Consider the following 22,289-nt stretch of genomic DNA (forward strand, 5'->3'; position numbering starts at 1 on the left):
ATTTATACTGCGCATGCGCCAGGACGCATATTACCATTTGGAAAAACATCGTACAGTGATGCTATTTATCAATTTTTATGTTAATAGCGTTGAAATTAACATAGAAATTGATAGTAGAATATATTGGCGCGATTTTGTTTGGATTACCGTGAAACCACAGTGATTGCCGCTATCTATAAACACTCTTTATCACTCGTTATTTACATATTAATAATTAATATATTATTCATTATAATATAAAAATTATATTATTATAATATTATGTTTTTTAAAAACAATATTTGGAAGAAAATTTCAGCTCGCAGGAGGGGCAGCTGCCCACCCTGCCCCCCCCGTGCGCACGCCTATGAATAAAATTCATAATAGTAGTAAAATGCATTACTTTCTTTGATATATGTTTCTTTAGGACATTGTGGAAATTTAGTATATAAGGTATTGATACTATCTGGAGACCCGTCATCATTTGAACATTCCATCAGGGACACAGCAATTATGGCATCTTGAACGAGCACTTGATTACGGAACATGAGTTTTGCATGTGCTTGGGATAACCTAAAAGTATGGAATTCAAATGTAATTCAATCTACAATAGTCATGAAAGTAAAAAGTAATAGCATATATTATACCATGGTTAAATAGATATATTATGAAATCTTTTAAGGCATGATATATATTATATTATATTATATTATATTATATACTATGCTATTACTTTCAATAGAAAATGGTAATAATATTTTTCTTAGAAATTTAAACAAGTACTCAACAATTGTAAAATTAAAATATTAATTCATTTATGTAATATGTTTCATAAAATAAGAATAACTATTGTTTAAACAATAGTTTCAAAATCAGTGACTTTAAAGTTATTGGCTTAAAACCACATTTTCTTATAACTATAATACTCTTTAAACTAAATTAATATGATACCTCAGAAGGCTTTCCAAAAACCGTACACTAGTCCTAGCAGCATTTCTGTAGGTACTTTGACGTTGCATCCAATAATATTTACTTAGAACTGTGTTAGCATCTTCTGTAGTCTCAGGAGTCATGCTCCTTATAGTGCAAAAATAGTGTTGAAGTTTTTCTAGATTCCATAATGTTGTACTGTTTTTATGAGCTCCAGGTTTTTTACCATGAAGCACATACGACGATACAACTCTAAATAAATAGGTTAAACCATAATATATTATATCAGTTAAAAATTGAACTTAAATAAGCAAAATAATATTACTTTTCCCATTCTTCATTTTTCGTATCTATAAGAATTAAAATTAAGTCAAAACGACTTAATAGTGGACTAGCAATTTTAATATTTTCTGTTATGGATAAATTCAAATTATATCTACTTTTTGGATTCATTGCAGCCATAACAGTACAACGAGTGTCTAGCTTACATACTAAACCAGCCTATGAAAGTAATAAAAAAAAAAAAATTAATCCTTAAAAAAATGAACGGTGTATAATAATTACAAGTAATAATTTTTATATGATTCAGTATTGTAAGTACTTTCGCAACACTAATCGATTGTTGTTCCATAGCTTCATGAATTGCTGTACGATCATCTTCCCTTAATGACCCAAACTCATCAACACAACAAATTCCACCGTCAGCCAATACTAGGGCACCAGCTTCCAAATGCCATTCAGACCCTTCCTGTTAATATTAAAAAAAATTAAAAATTATTAACATTAAGTCACTATTATTCCGATTTAATTTTTAACCCTGAATGCCGCGACTGTCAGTCCTGCTTTTGATGAACCAACTCCAGTGGTAAATATTGATCTAGGACAAACTTTCCAAGCAAATTTAAGTAGCTGCGATTTTCCAGTACCCGGATCACCAACTAATAATAAGTGCGTTTCACCACGAATTCTAATTCCACCTCCTTCGGATGCGGGCCGTTGCACTCCACCAGCTAAACCTAAAGCCACAGCCAATTTTGCAGTATACAATCCGTAGGTCTAAAATTCATGTTTAAAAATCAAATTAAATAAGAACATACATCATAATTAAAATATAACTGACTTGAGGGCTAATTGATGCAATAATTAGATCTCTAGCTGCAAATAAATCGTTCTTATTATCTTCCCAAAATTTTTCAAATTCTTGCACCCATTCATCTGTTATCATAACTGCAGACTGTTGATCATTACAAACAATCAAATGGTTAGCTCTGAAGCATAATTCTATGTCAATATAAGAGTTTTCAATAGTTTGATGCCATCTACGAATAACGGTGCCACTAAAATAATAATTTAACACATTATAAATTCACATAAAAATAGGTAGTGCTCTCATTTTTACCATATTATAACATCATCACCAGGTTTACACTTATCGACCAAATCATCTTCTAGTGATACCCACATTGAGCGAGGCATTGCTCCAAGGCCTACTTTACCAATTTGTTCCTAAGACATTAAACTAATGTTTTAATATTTTTAATGCTCAAATATTATAAATGTACACTAACTTGAATTTTAATTTCTTGATAATCTTTTATGTATTGATCTTCATCTTCCAATGGCTTTAAATTAGTACCAGGACAGCCTTCTAAGTTGGGACATCTTAAAGGAACTATCAATTTGTTAAATTGTTCATAATCAATCTTAAAAAGAACATCATAAATTATAAATATAAAATATATCTACCTAACAAGTAAAAGGAAATATAAAATAATAAATGTATCTGTATTAATATTATTATTTTAAGTACCTACATAATAATTAATTTATAATGTGGTAATTATCAATGGTAAAGTGCTTACTTTATATATTGAACCTTTAGGACAATCACTATTAGTCTATATACCATTAATATAAAATATTATAGACTAGAAATATTAAAAATTTAAATTATACCTTTACGTCAAATGGTTCTTTACATTTGGAACAGTAATAAGCTCTTTTGTACTCTAATAACTTGGGCAAAACGGTTCGTACAACAGTACCATTGACACGTAAAAATGAACCAATATCTTCATTGCGAGGAAATATTGTACGATGAAGTTCTGGACACAATGGTAATGCTACATAATAAAAACCAAAATTATTTACAAGGTTACCAGCTTTTGATTTATTATTAAATAAAAATATTTATACTAATCAAGTATTTAATATCTATCCAAAAACAATAATAATTGTATAATATATATTTCCTCTGTGAAATATAGGTAAATAAATAAACATGAAAGTAAATTATTTTAAATACAAATGTATATTCAATGTTAGAATCAATATAGGACAATAATACAAGATTACAAACCTGTGATTCGAGCGTGTATTTTTTTTTTAACCCTCAGTTTGACTGTGTTATCTTTGTTATTTTTTTTCAAAGCTTTTTGAACAGTAATCAAATCTTTGTCAAACTGTTCGAGCAAATTAATTGAATCTTCCAGTATCTCTTCTCCTAATTTGGCATTTTTCTCAAAAAGTGTTAAAAAACTAAAAACCCATACAATTGCTAATGAATTTGTAAGTTAAAATATTTAATGACAACATACTTAATTGTTAACGAATAGTGCTGCTTTTTATCTTCAGATTTTAGTATATTGAACAGGTCATCTTCGTGGTAAGTGTACAGGTACTCTTCGAACATTTTATTTAATGTGGATACTTATGTAATTCATACAATTTGTTTGCTGTAAAAAGTTATATCAGAAATCAATCACATAATTCTTAATGCTCACAAATGGTAAGTAGGTACCACATATAAATATTAAACAATATGATAAATGTGTAAATAGTAAATACTTAATAGTTAATAGCATAGACCTATTTAGTTAATAAGTCTATGGTTAATAGGTACTTCGAAATTTAAATTACTTTTTTCTTATCATTGTATATTTTGGAAACCGCCAAAATGTCAAATTGTCAATAATATTATCAAATACCTGTGGAATAAATAATATCATATTATTTTGTTTGTTTTCTGATCTGCATTCTACTATCCACGGCTTTAGACCTCTAGATAGTACTATCTTTAATCGTGCTAATAGCCCTAGCGCTTTACGCCGGTACTGTATTTGGATTTATGATTTATCTTTAATTCATAATTCAATATTCATATTATTATTTATTTCATATTTCAGTCTATACTCTATAGTTTATACGACTATACTAGACAGTAGTCGTCTTCATAAAATATCGTAATATTTTACTCATTGTTCGAGATTTTCAAAGAAGAAAATAATTTGTATAAATTCATATTTCATGTACCTACTACCAATATAATATTATATTATAGACTATGGTAGTGGTTGGACAGAATAATTCTGTCGTTACTATTCGGAACTTTTTATTTTGCAGCTGTGGACAAAAAATATTTTGAAGTAATTTATAATATTGTGTAAGTGTACAACACTAAATTAAGAGGATGTCAGCACACTATTTGTTTTCTCTCTCTGTACTATGCGCAACATAGACAAAATGTATTGATGCAGAATCATTTTTCTTTTTTTTTTAAGTTATCTTAGAGTGAAATTCCCCATTACAAAAAAGATAGAGAATAATATTTTTCATAGGTATTTAGACAAATCGATGTCATTATTTCAAAAATATTATTCTCTGTTTTTTGTAATGGGTGATTTTACTCTAAGATTACTTAAAAACATAAAAAAAATGATTCTGTGTAAATGCATTTTGTCTATGTTGTGCTTGAGAGAAAACAAATAATGCGCTAACATCCTCTTAAATTATATATTTAGCTTATGTTTTTTTAGCAATTCACTAGTTTTGACTTGATGTAAACATATTTCCTAGTTTGATTTTTATAATCTAATTTAAGGTCCGTTCTTACAATGCCCAGTTAAAGTTAACTGACACTTAACCGGCCGAAATCTGCTGGTAATAAAATCTGTTATCAGTCGGTTAGCGTTAAACAACATTTTACCGGGCATTATAATGACGGCCCTAAGTTTAATTTTTATGTTTGTTTTTTAAAAAAAACTACAATTATTAATACTTTTTTATTCGCAGGATATGAATAACTTAGATTCTGACACTAGCTGTAAATATGAAGTACTTGCAGAAATATCATTTCATGCCATTAATTCAAAAAATCAGTATGTCAAGTTATTATGTAGTCGCCTTTTGGCCCGAAGTTATTTAAAGTACATATAAATTATCAATTAAAATATTAAATTGTTTATTTAGTGTTAAGTGAAGATTAGGTATACAGAGTGTAACAGATATAACTGACTTTTGGAATAACTTTTGTGCTAATCAATATTTAAAAATTTTTTTTGATATATAATTTATAGCCACTTGCTCTATATGTGTAGTAAAAATAAAATTATTTTAGTTAGAGTATAAGTACGATACACGGTACGCATATACGGTCGCTGTGAATTGTATCTATTTTAATCGTCGAAAATTAATATAAAACGTAACGTTATTTAAAGTAACATTATATTTTATATTTTATTATTAGTTATTATTTATTATACAGGGTGTAACAGATAAAACTGACTTTTGTTTTAATCAATATTTAAACAATTATTTATTTTTGATATATAATTTAAAGCCACTTGCGCTACACGTGTAATAAAAAAAATTATTTTTACTTTTTAATACCGAAAATGAAAAATTTGAAATTCGATTTAAATTTTTTTAAATAAATTCAAAATAGCCAATTTATGAATCTGCTTATAAAAACGATTTGGATGGTAAAAACATTTATCGAAATCAAGTAGTTTATTTTTTAGAATTTTTTTAAATATCAATATTTTTTTGATTGAACTAATTTGGAGCCCAATAACTTTTTTAAAAATATTATTTTTGGAAATTTGTTAACATGGGTATATTTCTAAAACTATTTACTAATCCTATAATTTTATCAATTTTTACATTCAAGTAGCATAATTCTTTTTTTTTTGGTAATTTCTTTCTGTTACACTCTGTATAAATATGTATCAATAATATATTATATTCAGACTATATTGTTTAATACATTTTTAATTCAAAGTCAACTGAATAAACAGTTGATTTTTAACTGTATAAATGTATACACTGTTTATTTTATCTATTTTCAAATTGTATTTTTTGCTTTAGTAAATTAGAGACAAGATGTATTAAACAGACGGTATCTAATGAAGAAGATGAGTGTGCAATTGTTCAGGAGCAGTTTACAAATTTAAGTACTGATGAATCTCAACAACATGCTGAATGGTATGCATATTGGGAAAAAAACGGTGAAAACTTTGTAAATGAATCTTGGATAAAATTGTATGGAAGTTGCACATTGGATGATCTTCCAACAGACCCCGAAGAGTTATATCAGAATCATAAGGAACAACAGTATAATTTGTTATATTGGAAGTATATAAATGAAATTGGTCCTACTGTTTCGGAAACTGAAAAGTCTACCTCTGAGAATTCGTAAGATATTATTAAAAATAAAATTGTTTATATCAATTATAAAATATTGATTTATTTTTATTATGTCCAAACAGTGAGAATGATGGGTGGAGTCATAGCAATGAACTTGTTGATGATGATCATATTACAAATTTTGAATTTCTTTACAAATATAAGTAAGTGAATTAGTAAAATATATCAAAGAATAGAATCAATACCTAAATAGTATTATTATGTACATATAAATTGATTACTTACCTACTATTTTCAAAGAAAACCACTACCTATTTATTGTTCAACAAATTATTATTGAGTTAGTTTTATTTTAATAAAGTTTATGTTTTTAGAAATTTTCAACAAGCAAACAATCAACTTTCCAAAGCTTATCGGGCAATAAGTATAATTGGATATATTTATAATGATCAAAATATGTTTGATATGGGATTTGTTCAGTATCTTAAGAAAAACATTATTAAATCTACTCGTCATCTAAATGTGTACAGGTTTCCAAAGATGGTGAGTTTTAACAATCTTTTAAAAAATACATTAATTTCTTGATTGATTACTATCGCCTAGTAGGATAGATAAGTACAAAATGTCTAAATAATAGCATGGACCCCAAATTCACATTATTGTAGCGACAAAGTAATGTAATATTTATAATTATTAATGTTAAGCTTTAAATCTAGACATAATATTTATCTATGATTAGAGTCTTAAAACATAAGGAACTTATTTTTAATTAATTGACTTTAGCATTTCATTGTTTAAAAATATTATTGCTTATAGAATGTAATGATCTGATATTGTTAAAAAAAAGCTCGGTTTGAGTAAATATAAAGCATACTTAATCAAATTCCTCCAGCGTACAATTGGTTTATAGTTAACAGTTAACACATCATATTATTTATATCAGGTATTTATTTAAATCTTGTACTATGTGTGACAAGTATATAAATTAAATATTTCATATTATTTTTTTTTAAATTGTAATTTTATAACATGATTAAATATTGATCAATTTTTATCTTTTCAAATTAATAATACCTATGAGCTAATATAAGTTATTAGTTAATCTCTATTATTAATGAAGAATAAAAGTCAATGATGCTCATTTTCATATTCAAGTTTATTTCTATATTATTTATTTTTAATAAATATTTGTTTTTATATTTTTAGTGTAAAAGATCGACATTTGATGATAACTTGTTATTAAGTAATTCTGACAATTGTGTAAAGAGTAAAGTCAAAAATAAAAAAGCATTAAAAAAAAAAGAATGGAAAGATATAAAAGAAAAAAATAATATTGAAGAAATGGATAGATTGGGCTATAGCTATTTGCAAAATGAACCTAAATTGTTGAAATATTGGAAAAAAAGATATTTGTTGTTTTCTCAATTTGATAAAGGAATACAACTGGATGAAGGTATTTTTATAAGTTTATATATGCAGATTTTAATGAAATAGTTAGTAATAATTTTAAATCCATACTCTTTATATATTTGAAATGTCTTATACTCTTATAATTGGTTTCAGAGTGTTGGTATTCTGTCACTCCTGAAATAATTAGCATTCATATAGCTGAACGATGTAGTTGCCATTTGCTTATTGATCCATTTTGTGGAGCTGGCAGTAATGTTATTCAATTTGCTAAGACTTGTGAGCTTGGTAAGTCTTAATGTGTCATATGTTTCACACATATCACTAACACAATTTAATTTATTTTGTATTTCAGTTATAGCTATTGATATTGATCCAAAAAAAATTGAAATAGCCCGTCACAACGCAGAGTTATATGGTGTTGCAGATAGAATTCAGTTCATCATAGGCGATTACTTTACTTTAGCGCCAACTCTTAAAGGTGACGTTGTGTTTTTGTCACCACCTTGGGGTGGACCTGATCTTATGGACCTCGAAGAGTACAAACTGAGTTACATAATGCCTGAGAAAGGTGGCATAAAGCAAATGATGAGCTTGACGCGACAAATAACATCAAATATTGCGCTACATTTACCAAAGAACACTAATATTTTTGATGTAAGACAAAATTATATGTTGATATTATTTTATATACTTTATAAGTAATATTACCAAAGAATAACATTAAATATGATAAACATTATATTTGTTCAGTGTATTCAATCTGCAGAAGATGGTTTTATTGAAGTACAACAGAATATGCTTAATTCAAGGTATAACTCTTTAACAGCTTACTATAGTGAACTGTATGGACTCTGTGATGAAGATACTGGCACGTATTATGATGGTTAAAGTTTAGAAACAACTAATATAATATTAATGTTTTATATTATGATATTTGATACTCCACAATTTTTTGTAAATTTAGTGAGTTCAGTTTTCATAATAAATAATAATTGTATATAAATAAATGTGCCGGACTATGAAAAAAAACATGTAAAACAAATATTACCCTATATGGTATGCATTTGTTACTATTTTATTATATAAGATTATAATTATTTTAAATTATTTTGTACCTATTTAATATTATAACATTTACTCGGTGATTCATTTGATGTAGGACACTCATTATTTAAAAAATTTAAAATATTAATGTTTCTAAAAATATTTTTAACTTAAGATTTTTAGTGTCATGGTTACTATTATTAACAAATTTACACAAATTTTCCTTGGAGTGAAAAATATTGTGTGATTTACCACATAACCGTTATCCTAACCATAACCTTCTGTCAGCAACTTATTTTTTACCTGGTTTTAAGTCATTACAAAACAACCTTTTTATTAATAGATTATTTTTTAAATATTTTTCACCCTTATAATTTTTAAGATTTTTACTTTTTTTAATTACAACATATACCCTGTTCAAAATAAGAAGCACATAGGCGGCCACAGGCAAAACCGGTTTTGTTACGTAAATTTATGTGCTTCTTATTTTGAACAGTGTATAGAAACAGTTTTAAATGTCATCTTTGAAAGCAGAATATTTTTCTGTGTATTTTGATACGTAAAAATTGTATTTCGGATGACTAGTTTATGAGTTATAGTTATATAAGTATTTAGAGTTTACATGAGCAGAGTAGAGGACTAACATAAACTGCGGAGTAACCACGTACCACTCCACTCATCTAAACTTTAAATACTTAGTTATTACTCATGAATTAATTTCATTTTGTATATATCTAAATACTTAGAAAAATATTCTGGCTTGGAATATGAAATTAAAACTATATGAGGTCATTTAGAAAAACAAAAAAACTTAAAAATGTTAAGGATAAAAAATATGTGCCTATATTTTTAAATAATTAGAAACCATGAAAACAATTTTTTTTTAAAACATTTATACTTTTTGAAATAAGGAGTGTTCAATGATGAAATAATCACCTGGTATTATGTATGTTTCATTAATTTTTGTGCCATATAATAAATAAACCATATATAAAAAGAGAGTACAATAGTAAAATCCCACATCTCTTTATTTCCCACATATTGTATAGTATTGCTGTATAATATTCATTGTTTAATATTTCATTGTAACTACTAACTAAACAGTGACCACTAATATAAAAATATACTACGACTATTGTTTATACAAACCATTTATTAAATGTATACAATTAATTTATATCTAATATTGATTATTTTATATATTTATAGAAATATAATCGGTTTTGACTTGGCAGAAGCATTTTTCAATAAATGTATTTTTAAATATACTGGATAGTGTTACATTATTAAAACATTAAGAAAATACCTTCTGACAAATTAGATTATATTGTTATTTATTTTCAATATTTTTCATAAGAAGAGCTGATTGTAGTCACAATGAATGAAATTCAGATAGTAGTCAAAAATCATAATTGACTACTGATTTTGGAATTATACCATCTAAAGAGTAAAAGGTAAAATTTTAATTTCTAAAAAGTACATACGTACCTATACTATTATATGCATAGTTAACAATTTTGAATCATTATTTATTTTTAATTTATATTTTAACATTTACAACGCATTGATGAACTTGACAAGAATAACTTTTATATGATAAAGAATATACAAGTGTATTCAGTTGTTGATTTTTGGACTAGGGTTTGGATTTTTAAGTCATTGCGTGTGGGTTTATGTTGATTAGGTACCGTAATAGATAGCCTATAGTTTCAAACTTCGCTTAGAAATTCTTCCCATGTAAAATCAAAAAAAACTAATGGTATTGGCTGCCACATTGTTAGATTTGTTAGATCAATAAAAAATCAAATAAAAATTAAAGATACATAAAAACAGTAAAAAAAATAGAAATTACAAGCAACAGGTATCGCCTGAACCCTCAATATAAAAAATTGAACTTTATTCAAAAATTTTTTGCCAATTGTTGGAACACTAATCAAATGACTAGCAAGCCAAGTTTTGAATTGGCATGATACTCCTCTCCACCTCCCCCTTAAAATAATATAAAGAGAGCCAAATACACAGGGTTGGTTGGAAATTTTTTTCAAACAAAATATTTGTTAAGTTTAGCGTTATAAATCTAGTTAGCGCCCATGTGAATATTAAAATTTTTTTTTAAGACATTTATATGAATTATAAGCAATTAAGAACGATGATGCAAATATTAATTGCCGGAAATAATTGGTTTTTATGGTATATATAGCCTTACAAATTTTACGATTTTCGGTGTTTGGTGCTAACGAATTTTCAATTTTTTTTTTAAAACCTTGGTAAATTAACGTTATAAAAATGATGGTGCAAAAATAATTCTGACACCCACCTATGGCGGTTTTACAATTTTACATAACAAGTTGAACCCCTCTATGGATACAAGTATAAAATATTCAATACACTTTATAATTTGGAAAGGAATGTTGACAATAATAATTGTTTTCTGATATATTATAGTATTAATAAAATATTTAATAGTATTATATTATAATTTATAATAATTTAATATAGATAAGTAGCATGGAAATGTTGAATACTCTACGTCTTTACTACTGAAACACAACTATCGGCCATCATTGCCCATAGTGCAAAATCGCAAAGAATTAAAAACTGTAAAATATGTATTTATTTATTTTATTCAAATAAATGACAATCATTATTGAAATAAACACAACTTTGTACAAATATTAAACATTTCACCTCGTAATAAATTTTTTAAAGCAAGTTACAAACATAATATTAATATATTTTATCTAAACAAATAATTATTAATTCATTCATTTGAGCATGTCATATATGTGGTTAAAATAAACATTGTTAGAACGTCCAAATAGTTTCAAACATAATACATATTAATACAAATAATACATAATATAATATATTGCCTACCTATAATTTTAAAGATAGGATCACACCTATCTATATCCAATTGTTTGTTAGAAATTAAGTAGGTATAGCAATATTGCTGCAAAGTGCCGGGGCCCGGGACCTCCAATACTGCTATAATATCTATCTAGTATCTATACAGGGTCTTCCAAATTTCGTGTGACAAAAATGGTGGGGATTACTCTGGTTCTTACGGGGCAGATCTGTCTTTTGTCACAAGAAATTTGGAACACTCTGTATACCTAATACCCACCTATTTTTTGATATCTAATTCACAGGGTGAGTTTTCAACTGTAAGCACTATCATTATGTCGAAAAATATTTTATTAGATTATAATTCTAAGTCATTATGTGATACCTACAACATATTATGAAAAAATTACAAGAACAGGTACACTTATTCAGGAATATGACAAAGAGATGACCTACATGAAAATGTAGGTATCTATATAGGTACAAAACAACTAAAATTCCATCAAAAAAATTAAGAAGCGTAAATAAATATATGTTTTTAAATAATAATAAACATAATAATAATAATAATAATTAGTATAATATAATATAATATATTTAAATATCGACCGACGAGTTGTCGTAGGCGATGACTTGCAGTCTTTTCGCATTCCTCCTCCGCGTGCCCGGTCCGTTTCTGACGCTGTCGTCCAGGATTTCTTGGATCTCCACGAACGTCTTGCCGGTGGTCTCGACCGCGTACCTGTGCGAGAAATACGCGCAGGCAAAGTTGACGGCGGAGAACGCCCAGAACATGGTGTAGTAACCGTACTTGTGCGAGACGACCAGGAACGTCTTGTTGGACACGAACGAGAAGAATGCGAGCGTGACGGACGCGAACGCCGAGCACCGGGACCGGACGTTGACCGGGAACATCTCGCCGAGGAACACCACCGGTATGAAGCCGATGCCTATGGAGAACGTTGCGGCGAAAGTGGTGTGGCACACGTACGGCAGCCACCGGTACGCGGCGGCGGCGCCGGGGTAGTGCTCGGCGGCGAAGTAGTAGACGCCGAAGACGAACGTCACCAAGCCCAGGCCCGCCTCGGAGACGATCAACAGTGGCTTCCGGCCCACTCGGTCGACCAGGGCCAGCCCGACGAAGTTGACCACCACCAGGACGACGGCGAACGCGATTATGAACTCGAACTTGCCCATGATGGGTGACGGTTCCGGCAGTATGAGCGCAGAGTACGCGGTCAGGCTGCTGATGCCTCCGGCGCGCTGTCCCATGCACGCCACCACCACCACGGCCAGCGCGCGGAAGTTGTTCCGGTTGGCGAACAGCTCGCTTAACGCCGACCCGTTTTCCATGTCCTTCCGCACGTTGACCTCCATCAGACGGAGCTCCGCGGCCACGGTGGCGTCTCCGTCGTCGTCGTCGCCGCTGCCACTTTCGCCGTCGCAGCCCCTGTACCAGCGCAGGCATCGGGTCGCCTCGGCCAGCCGGCCCACCTTGAGCAGGTAGTACGGCGACTCGGGCACCCAGAGGAACGCGGCGAAGAACAGCACGGGCACGACGGCGGACGTAGCGTTGAGCGTGTGGTACGACACGTACGGGCCGACGATCACTTCGAACAGGACGCCGCAGCTGAGCTGTATGGTGAACACGCTGCCCAGGGCGCCGCGGATGCTAACGCCCGCGATCTCGCCCAGGAACACCGGCACCACCGTGTACGAGACGCCCTTGCCCAGGCCCGCCATCAACCTGGCCGTGTACAGGGCGACCGTAGTGGGCACGAACAGCGTCAGCGCCCAGGAGACGATGAACAGCGGGCCGAGCGCAGCGATCACCATCTTCCGGCCGTACCGGTCCATCAGGTAGCCGCCGAACAGCGGACTGATAAAGTTGCCCAGGTCCATCATGCACACTATCCACGACAGCTGGTCGTAAGTCACGTGCAGGTCGCCCGTCTCGTGCTTTATGAACTTCTCGCACGCTGAGCTGGGCCATCCCAGCCACATGCCACTGATGAATATCGACATGGACGCTATAAAATAATATCATCATATTATGAGAGTAGGTTATAAATGTTATAGTAATATTTTATTTCGTTTTTTTATTATTTATACGGTATATTCAAGGACGGCCTGGGAGAAAAATGTAGGCCGGGAAAATCTACAACCAAGGCCAAATTTGCATGTCTATTTCATAGTTTTTTTTTTGAGGGGGGGGGGGCTTATAATTATTTATTTACCTATCCAACCTTTTAGTTTTTATTATATTATGTTAGAAGAGCACAAAAAAGACAGTGTCAACATTTTAGTGTGACTGCCCATAAATATTTAAAATGCCTAGATAGGTACGCTTATCTATATTGTGTATTCTCTTAAAATAAGTTAATAATATTAATAAAAACTAAAAAGTTTAGAAAAAGTCCGCATATCCTAATTACTAGGAAACCAATAAAAGAAAGAATATTATTTGTTTATTTATAAAAAGTTAAGTAAATCAATTAAATAATAGGTACAAAATACAAGTATTAGATAATAGAATATACATATAAGCACCGAAAAAAATAAAAATTAGTATTGTAGACGATTTTTTACATTAGTAAAAGTTTAAGTTTAATCTAAACGCGCGCCGATCGATGTGAGTGCGAAGCGATAAAGATTTTCCATAAATTCTTCTTCATAAAGACCTCCCCAAATTTCTGATTTTAAATTCTCCAAAAGTTTAACTATGACATTTTTAATTTTTACTTGTCTTTATAATATATTATATAATAGTTTTAGGATTTATAGAGATAAAATTAAAATGCGGAAAAGTCAATCTGTCAATTCATTTCTGTTTCCAGAATAGTTAATCTCTGTTCCGCGTAGGTTAGTCTATACAGATATGGCGTTTATATAGTTGCATTTTCTAATCAACATCAACACATTTGAAAATATATGATTTTGAACAAATTTTACTATAAATAACTAATAAGCATTTTAGAACGCTGCCGCTGTAATTACGAGAGCAGCACATGACGACGGCAAATTATAGTAATATTATTTTACCAAAACATGATTTTTTTTTGTCCAATAGTACCTATTCATGCCACTCAGGGGTCGTTGACCGTAAAAACATAGTTTTGGTTTCAAAATCAACTTGAGAATTTGTACTAAAAATTCTTAGAACAGATTTTCAATATCTAAATTTTCGAATTTATGATTTTTTAAAAAAATAAAAATTTGTTACAAACTTCAAATGCAAATATAATTGGTTAGAAATAAATGTCAAAAATCTGTTCCAAGAATTCTTAGTATAACTTTTCGTGTTTATTTTTATATCAAAACCATGTCTCTACGTCCAACGATGACGTTGGTCAAAAAAATAAATTTTTAATTTCCTTCTTTTGTGCAAATTTTATTTTAAGATTTAGGGGGATAAAATGAAAAATGTGGGATAGTCGATCTCAAGTGGACATGTCGATAAATTCAAATCTGTTTTTAGAATTTTATTCTAATCACTTCACTTGATCAATTAGTACGTTGGAATTAAAACACGTATAAATTCCTATGCTCCACGTGTATTAGACAGACAGAAAAACACCGCTTCCAATCCCTTTAAATATTGTTATCAATACAAAAAGACAATTTTTTTTTATACCTTTATCTACTACCATCACCTACTTGTCTGTATAGTGGATCGGTTTTCAAAAAACCTAACCAGCTGTGTACAAAAATATAGGTGTATAATATACAAATACCTTAATATTATGCATTAAAAAAGGTTATAAGTGTATGAAATAATAATGTAGGTGAGAGTGGTGAGACTGAAGTTCTAAAATTAAAAAAAAATAAATGTCTATAAGGTCTAATCTTCGCAGTCCACATCTCTCCCCAGTCGCTAATCGCTATTGTATACTCTGGCTACATAGGAACCTACCTTAAAAACATGTCTATATTGTAATTTGTAATTGCATAATATTATAAATGTGCAAGCAGACCATTATCGGTTCGATGACTTCTTGCTTATAATATAATAAAAAGTTGATGAAATTTCGGTTTGTTTTTATTCACGTTGTCAACGTTTATTATAATACAAACTTCATACGTCCTACTAAAATTATAAACTGCACAAGGTTTTAATAATTGGTGACGATAAGTCATAAGTATATTATTATTTTAACTACATTAACTTTAGTTGTTCGATATAATGTTAATCATTTCATGTGCCAATTAAATTATTTGATTAATCTAAATGCATTTAGTAATATGCATTATGGAGCTATATAGTTCAAGTATAATATTATATTGATATTTACCATACGTGAACTATAATAATACCTAATTATTATGCTTGGTTATCTTGAAATGTATAACCTAGTGTTCCATATTCCAGTTATATTGTTGTATTTGAATAATAATGATTAATATTTCTATATAAGTATTCAGTATTAACTATAAATACTTCTATATTATAGGTACCTAGATGCTTGTAAATTATATTGATGTACTGAAAATAATTTAACCTATTTAAAATTATGCAAAAATTCAGGATAAATTAATATTATAAATATCACAGTTTTAACAGTATATATAGTACCGTATGACTCATTCCGTTTTTTAAAGATTAAACACATATATTTTGAGAGTTTTAGATAGATAATATCAAAGTGGATTTGTTATAATAATATTGTAATGTTGCCTGTATAGAAACACAATAAATTCCTAAGAAATAAAAACGACAAATATAATTGTAGGTATATTAGAATGTATAGGTACTTTATTTATATAATTACATCTACAGCTAGTATTTTGGTTAGCTGGAAAGTCATTAGCCATAATTCAATATGTATAAGTTATTTGTATAATTGTATGTATTATACCTATATGACTAATGGCTTCCATTTTACTGCTTGATTTTCAAATTGATAATATAGAAAAATATATTGTTGGTATGAAAATAATGAGTTCATGGTATCAAAAATACAGAAAATTGTAAAATTTTATGTTTTTTCACACTTTTTAACGTTTAACGGTGCACATAGTTTTACTATATTGTAATTTACTCACTAACTATACGAAACTAGGTGTGACAAAAGGTTAGGTTAGCTAGATAGTATCCCCTTGGCGGCAAATTAATTTATTTAAATGCAAATTTTTTCAACAGTTATTTTGAAAGTGTTGATTTGATGAGATACATAAAAAAAATAAATAAAATACGTTGAACAATAATTCTGTTTTTGGAATTCTCAAAATAGCTAGGTACCTTACTTATTTTGATCTTGTTTATAAGAACAAAACAATTAAAAAAAATCATTTAACTTGAGTATAACACGGCAGGATCGAGTTTAAGTTTTTAGTTTTATAAAAATAATATTTTCTTAATAAATTGTAGAAAAATTAATTTACCAATTCATTATATAATATATGATAAACGAACTACCAGTTTTCAAATACCGAACCAATTTTAAATTGCGCCGAAAACTAGGCTAATGGGTAGAATCGTAAAATGTTATGTCGCAGCAAGGTTGATTTAGACAAATGGGATTAGTTTTGATTTTTTGATAACATTACAAACTGTTGTTCTCAAAATATAAAAATTGGGCAAGTGGATAAAACTTTGTTGTACATTAAGTGCCCCTAATAGAGATATTACTATAGGTAATGGATGTGTTAAATTTGAATTCAATGATATAAAATAATTTTATACGATTTTGAGCGGAGACGGGCTGTAATACTAGGTACTAAGTATATTTTATGATATAATATAAGTGTGATTATTAAATTAATTTAATTTAACTACTAGGCATTGGCACTGCGGTAGGTTAAATGAGTCTTTGCCGAAAAAAAATTGCATTTTAAAATTTCATTGTGTGCATAAAACATAATCTATTAATATGTTTCAAAAGTTTCAAGTATACACACAAATAATTTTATTTTTAAATTAAAACAATTTAAATAAAATCGTTAATCTTCTTGTCTATTTTGTCAAAATTTAAACTATAAATGTGTGTAAAAAAAAGTTGTGTTTATAATTTATTTATATAGGTATATAAATTTATATTAGATTTTTTAGTTGCAATTGCAATATGAACTATTGACGGAGTTATACCAAAAATCAAAATCGATTCTGACAAAGACTGGCTTTGCGTAAAAATCTCCATTTTTTCTAAATTTTTTTTTTGCTTTTGAAAACTATTTTGAATTTATCTAGATTCACTTTCCTATCAGTAATCGGTAAATATGCTGAAATAGAAAATTGAACCATTTTTACTACTCAAACGGTGATGACACAAAAAAAAAACAATAATCCGCTAGGAATTTTAAATATTAAACTGCATGTCTAGTGTGGTAAACGTTTTTATATATTTTAATACTTGTTTAAATGATTGGAAAAATAGCTTTTTCAAACATTTTAAAAATATAATCCCCCAAACATTTTTTGATATTTTATTTAAATTTATGTTTATTATTTTATAGATGTGATTTATTGTTTTGTGCTAAGAAATTAAAGACCTATCATAATTCATAACTATCATCTAGAAGTAATTGTATTACTATACTATTGTATTATTGTATGCTAGTCTATACATGTGCTCTTACCCGCTATAGTGGCGTATATTTGTCTATGAACTCCTGATTTAAGCATCTTTGAAAGTGTTTCGGTTTTTCTTCGTCAAATGTGCAAATTATTGTACAATGTACATATACAATTAGTAATTATGTTACCTGAAACAAAAAACAAAATTAAATCGTTTGAATATATTTCATTGATTACGTTCATTTTAACCTGCATTCAACTATTGTAATTAAAAAAATAATTTCATTTTTATGAGTAAAAAAGGTGGACAAGTGGGTACCTACCGCTTTGCTGTACAGTAGATGTCTAGCATGGCGTTGTAATTGATGTGTTATATTTGAATTAAATGAGAAATCATTGCATACGAAAAACGGTTCTTAGTATAGAGACGTTGTGTCATCCTAGCATACTTGCGTATAAATAATCAAATTTAATTGTTAAGAAAAAAATTAATAAAAATCGAAAATATCTTATGGCTTTAGCAGGTGAACTTTTTTTTTATATAGAAGTAGGTAAACTTGTTGGGAATCTTCTATTAAAATTTGTAGTGTTAACTTCGAAAAGATAAACTTTTATGAATTGCAAACTGAAAAATAATTTAGAAAATTTGAAAAATTTCTCATGACTAGCTCAAAAAGAGTCAAAATAGTTTGCTAATGCTAATATAAATATTTGGTGATCATTTCAAAGGTCCACGGTTATTTGTTTTAGGAATACAACAAAATATTAAAAATCGATTAATGGGAATACATTTTGATAAGTTTTTTTTTTTTTTTTTTAAATGGCCCTGAGGCTTTATATTATTTAAACAACCCAAAGGTCTTTATAAATATGTTTGACAATTATACATATTTTACATACTAGATATAAATTATATATATATTGCACGTTGATGGAGTCACTTCCAATGAAGTGCCTCCTGCCTTAATCTAAAATCTTAAACTAAGTCGTATTATGGTTTCAGACGCTTAAGACGTCTGATATCCTTGGAGTTATCTAATAGTTGGATGGCCAATGGATTTACATGGTGATCTAGCCTCGTCTCGTGTTTGCGAGCAAACCTTTGGATTTCGTCTGCTATTGTAGGCAGCATCATATCACGGTATTTTGATAAGTGAAAATATTTAGGTATTGATCGAGAATAATTATTAAAAAAAATTAGCTCAGAAAGAATCAAAATATTTAGAAAATATATGGAAAATGGCAATATAAATATTTTGGTGAAACACATTCATGTGTCTACGGTTATTAGTTTTTGAGTTAAGTACACCAAAAAAATAAAATAAATTTCTTAAAAAATTAATTGTGCATAAAAATTACAACTTTTTTTGTTTTTCCTTACGCTTTTTAGAACTACTGGGAATTTTCAATTTTGACATTTTAAAACTCAAAAGTTCCAAATATATTCACTTCTCTATCAAAAAATATACTAATTAAAAAATTGGAGTATTTTTACTAGGTACAATACATTCTTTCGCTCAGCCCTGAATCTAAAAACAGTGTATTATACTATTATTTTTTTTGAAAATATTTAAAATTTTTAACGTTTTCAAGATAATAATAATAATTAATGACATTAGAATAAATTGTGTAACGGTATATAAATATAAATAGGAATTCATTTCATTAAGTATATCAACTGCAAGGACTGTGTATTTATCTATATAGTATAAATACAATTTTTTTTGTATTATTTGAACCTGACTATTTACAATCTGTACAATAATATGACGATAAATAAATTCAGTACAATATACAATTTAATCTACTCAACTAGGTACATATTATAATAATATATTATTATATAATCACACTGTATAATGTCCATAGACGGAAATCTTAATATTAGGTGAAGGGATGAGGGTTTAAATATTCTGTAGCATATTATGTCATATTATAAAGCTGTGGGTCTTTTAAGCTTAAGCTTTCTCCCCACACACCCAACAAATTTACGAATAAAAACATTTTTGACGGAAACATTAAATAATTAGTGCCATAAGCGGATATTGGGGGGGGGGGACCTGGGGGCTTAAGCTTCCCCTGAATGTAACAGACCACACTAGATGTCAAAATAAATTGTGTATTCTAATATACCTATATAAACTTGGTGCATCTGCTATGATAAAGTAGGTGTAATGAGTAATCACTAGTTTGTAGGTTGAAGCGTTTAAAAATGTATGTTTACGCTGATGGATAAGACAAAAATGTTAAGCTACCCCCATGGATGTGACCAAATATCCGCCTATGATTAGTGCCCAACTTGAAGTGGTGTTGCATAGCAAGTCAAGGAATATTTTGGATTTTTTGTCCGAGCGCAGCGCAGCGAGCGACCGGTAACGCGGTCATCACTGACGTCTCCCCAAAAAAGGGGTGTCCCGTCAAATAGGAAATGATATTCGTATAACTAGGGATCAAAATTTCCGAAAAAAACCCGGGTTTTTTCCTGTTTTTTTCGGAAAAATTTGGAAAATTTGGTTTCATTTAAAATTTCTGGAAAAAATGGTTTTGACGAAAAAACTGGTTTTTTTCCTGAAAAATTTAAAAATTTTCACAAAAAAATAGATTTTTTTCTAAAAAACTATAAAAGTAATGTATACTGGAAACAATCTAATAAATAATTATGGTTGACAATCATATTACATACATATTATAGTATATACCATAACTAACTTAAAGTCTGTAGTGGATAAATCTAGAGAATTCTATACTTAATTTATAAATAATTTGTAATATTAACTACTCAAGTACTAACTATTAAGTATTTACTATGTAGTTATTTCTTATTAGTTATTAATATTATTTAATTCTTATCAACTCACTAAGTTTAAAAATATAAAAACTATCAAATAGTTACTGTAATATAATTAATAAACCTATTAGCCAGTTACTATAATACCTTATAAGTTATTACAAATATAAATAGACAATAAGTATACAATTTTTAACATTTAAAAATTCAGGCGATTTATTTTTGGGGAAATATACTCTCCCACATAAATAACAATTTGATATGTAGGTATCTACGTAATTTTTATAACAAATATTGAAATATTCGTATACTTTTAATAGTTTAATTTTAAATTTTAATACAATAATACATTGACAACCGTATTGGCAAATGTGAAATGACAATAACAGGTTTTCTTATCTATTTTTTAAAATGGTTTTTTTTTTACATAGATTATTTTAATTTTTAAGCATAAATACAATTTTTTAATTTTCCACAAATTCGGTTTTTTTTAATTTTCCGAAAACTTCGGTTTTTTTCCGAATTTTTCCCAAAATTTTCCAGCATTTTGATCCCTACGTATAACGGAAAATACCCGAAGATTTTGACTATATTATGTCATAGCTTATAATACTCACGTGATGCTTGTAACCATAATAAAATTTGAACCGAAGATTCTTCTCGATGAATAAAATAACGATGACCACGATATTTAGGATGAATAATAATTACAATTATTATAGGTAAACTAAATACTAACTATTCATCGGATATAAATGCATAGAAAAGTCACAGCGGGTACGTTCATGTTCTATCAAACACTATAGTATAAATGTGTTAAATGTGTTATGTATAATATTATTCATCCATTTCCCCACTGTAACATTTCGAGCCAACCGTTTTTGTGAATCATCTATACAATTTAATAGTATTTAAATTAAATGTAATAGTATAATTATGATACAGACATAAATATGTATAGTTATTTCTAAACTCGATACTAATTACCAAACAATTAAATTTGATATAAACATATGCATGATGTGTGCACACACAGATTAAAGCTTTATCTACTCATTAGATTCTGATTAGTATATTATTTTAAATATACATACATATATATTATTTTGGTTTATATGATTACAAAGTCATAAGTCCTACATAGGATCCGGATCCAGTTCCTACCCACAAGTATTTCAATACTTATTTAATGTATTTTTTTTTAAATATTATGTGACCTATATAGCACGTTATATTTACAAAATCATAATATTGGTCACTTAAAACTGAATTTATTATTTTATATTTTAATGATGCCAGTTATTAACAATAATTGTTACGTTTTCTGATACTAGACTTTTATCGATAAATGGT

The 22,289-nt window shown here is 28.8% G+C and overlaps 3 protein-coding genes across 6 annotated transcripts in view; 1 reads left to right on the plus strand and 2 right to left on the minus strand.

Moving 5' to 3' along the window:
• LOC100165129 (DNA helicase MCM9) overlaps nucleotides 1–3,839 on the minus strand; it is a 6,125-nt gene extending 2,286 nt beyond the window's left edge. The window contains exons 1-12 of one of the 2 annotated variants that reach the window (XM_029491117.1): nucleotides 3,710–3,839; nucleotides 3,507–3,644; nucleotides 3,269–3,447; nucleotides 2,866–3,032; nucleotides 2,478–2,612; nucleotides 2,309–2,415; nucleotides 2,030–2,246; nucleotides 1,726–1,965; nucleotides 1,511–1,657; nucleotides 1,235–1,410; nucleotides 931–1,161; nucleotides 383–552 (exon numbers count right to left, since the gene is read on the minus strand). In XM_029491117.1, coding sequence (XP_029346977.1) covers nucleotides 383–552; nucleotides 931–1,161; nucleotides 1,235–1,410; nucleotides 1,511–1,657; nucleotides 1,726–1,965; nucleotides 2,030–2,246; nucleotides 2,309–2,415; nucleotides 2,478–2,612; nucleotides 2,866–3,032; nucleotides 3,269–3,447; nucleotides 3,507–3,601 — 1,864 coding nt within the window. In that variant the 5' untranslated portion in view covers nucleotides 3,602–3,644; nucleotides 3,710–3,839. Of the gene's footprint in view, nucleotides 1–382; nucleotides 553–930; nucleotides 1,162–1,234; nucleotides 1,411–1,510; nucleotides 1,658–1,725; nucleotides 1,966–2,029; nucleotides 2,247–2,308; nucleotides 2,416–2,477; nucleotides 2,613–2,865; nucleotides 3,033–3,268; nucleotides 3,448–3,506 lie in introns of both variants that reach the window. The other variant, XM_029491116.1, reaches the window with a different exon arrangement.
• Nucleotides 3,840–3,985: 146 nt separating this feature from the next.
• On the plus strand, nucleotides 3,986–8,729 carry LOC100163046. 3 transcript variants are annotated; one of them, XM_016803967.2, is made up of 9 exons: nucleotides 3,986–4,334; nucleotides 4,981–5,114; nucleotides 6,055–6,381; nucleotides 6,456–6,536; nucleotides 6,708–6,876; nucleotides 7,540–7,786; nucleotides 7,897–8,028; nucleotides 8,096–8,397; nucleotides 8,494–8,729. In XM_016803967.2, the coding sequence occupies exons 2-9, from the start codon at nucleotides 4,984–4,986 to the stop codon at nucleotides 8,629–8,631; spliced, it is 1,527 nt and encodes a 508-aa protein (XP_016659456.1). In that variant the 5' UTR covers nucleotides 3,986–4,334; nucleotides 4,981–4,983; the 3' UTR covers nucleotides 8,632–8,729. The 3 variants fall into 3 exon arrangements, with proteins under 3 accessions (XP_016659456.1, XP_008182266.1, XP_008182272.1); XM_008184044.3 differs by having other exon boundaries at nucleotides 3,987–4,351; nucleotides 8,494–8,728; XM_008184050.3 differs by lacking the exon at nucleotides 3,986–4,334 and adding an exon at nucleotides 4,648–4,747.
• Nucleotides 8,730–11,476: 2,747 nt separating this feature from the next.
• On the minus strand, nucleotides 11,477–21,753 carry LOC100161021 (facilitated trehalose transporter Tret1). The gene is made up of 3 exons (XM_003240360.4): nucleotides 21,554–21,753; nucleotides 18,211–18,336; nucleotides 11,477–13,664 (listed from the first exon to the last, which is right to left on the minus strand). Exons 2-3 carry the CDS (start codon nucleotides 18,254–18,256, stop codon nucleotides 12,232–12,234), a joined length of 1,479 nt encoding a protein of 492 aa, XP_003240408.1. The 5' UTR covers nucleotides 18,257–18,336; nucleotides 21,554–21,753; the 3' UTR covers nucleotides 11,477–12,231.
• Between the last annotated feature and the right edge of the window lie 536 nt (nucleotides 21,754–22,289).

The sequence above is a fragment of the Acyrthosiphon pisum genome, chromosome A3 (assembly GCF_005508785.2).
Source record: "Acyrthosiphon pisum isolate AL4f chromosome A3, pea_aphid_22Mar2018_4r6ur, whole genome shotgun sequence".
In the NCBI taxonomy this organism is placed as follows: domain Eukaryota; kingdom Metazoa; phylum Arthropoda; class Insecta; order Hemiptera; family Aphididae; genus Acyrthosiphon; species Acyrthosiphon pisum.

What these genes read in the sequence shown, in the direction of transcription:
- LOC100163046 (XM_016803967.2), top strand. Translation starts at nt 4,984, where the DNA reads ATGAATAACTTAGATTCTGACACTAGCTGTAAATATGAAGTACTTGCA. An exon ending in TTGGCCCGAAGTTATTTAAA is followed by an intron (nt 5,115 to 6,054) that starts GTACATATAAAT and finishes TTTTTGCTTTAG; the next exon opens with TAAATTAGAGACAAGATGTA. An exon ending in AGAACACTAATATTTTTGAT is followed by an intron (nt 8,398 to 8,493) that starts GTAAGACAAAAT and finishes ATATTTGTTCAG; the next exon opens with TGTATTCAATCTGCAGAAGA.
- LOC100161021 (XM_003240360.4), bottom strand. Translation starts at nt 18,256, where the DNA reads ATGCTTAAATCAGGAGTTCATAGACAAATATACGCCACTATAGCGG. An exon ending in AATATACGCCACTATAGCGG is followed by an intron (nt 13,665 to 18,210) that starts GTAAGAGCACAT and finishes ATTATTTTATAG; the next exon opens with CGTCCATGTCGATATTCATC.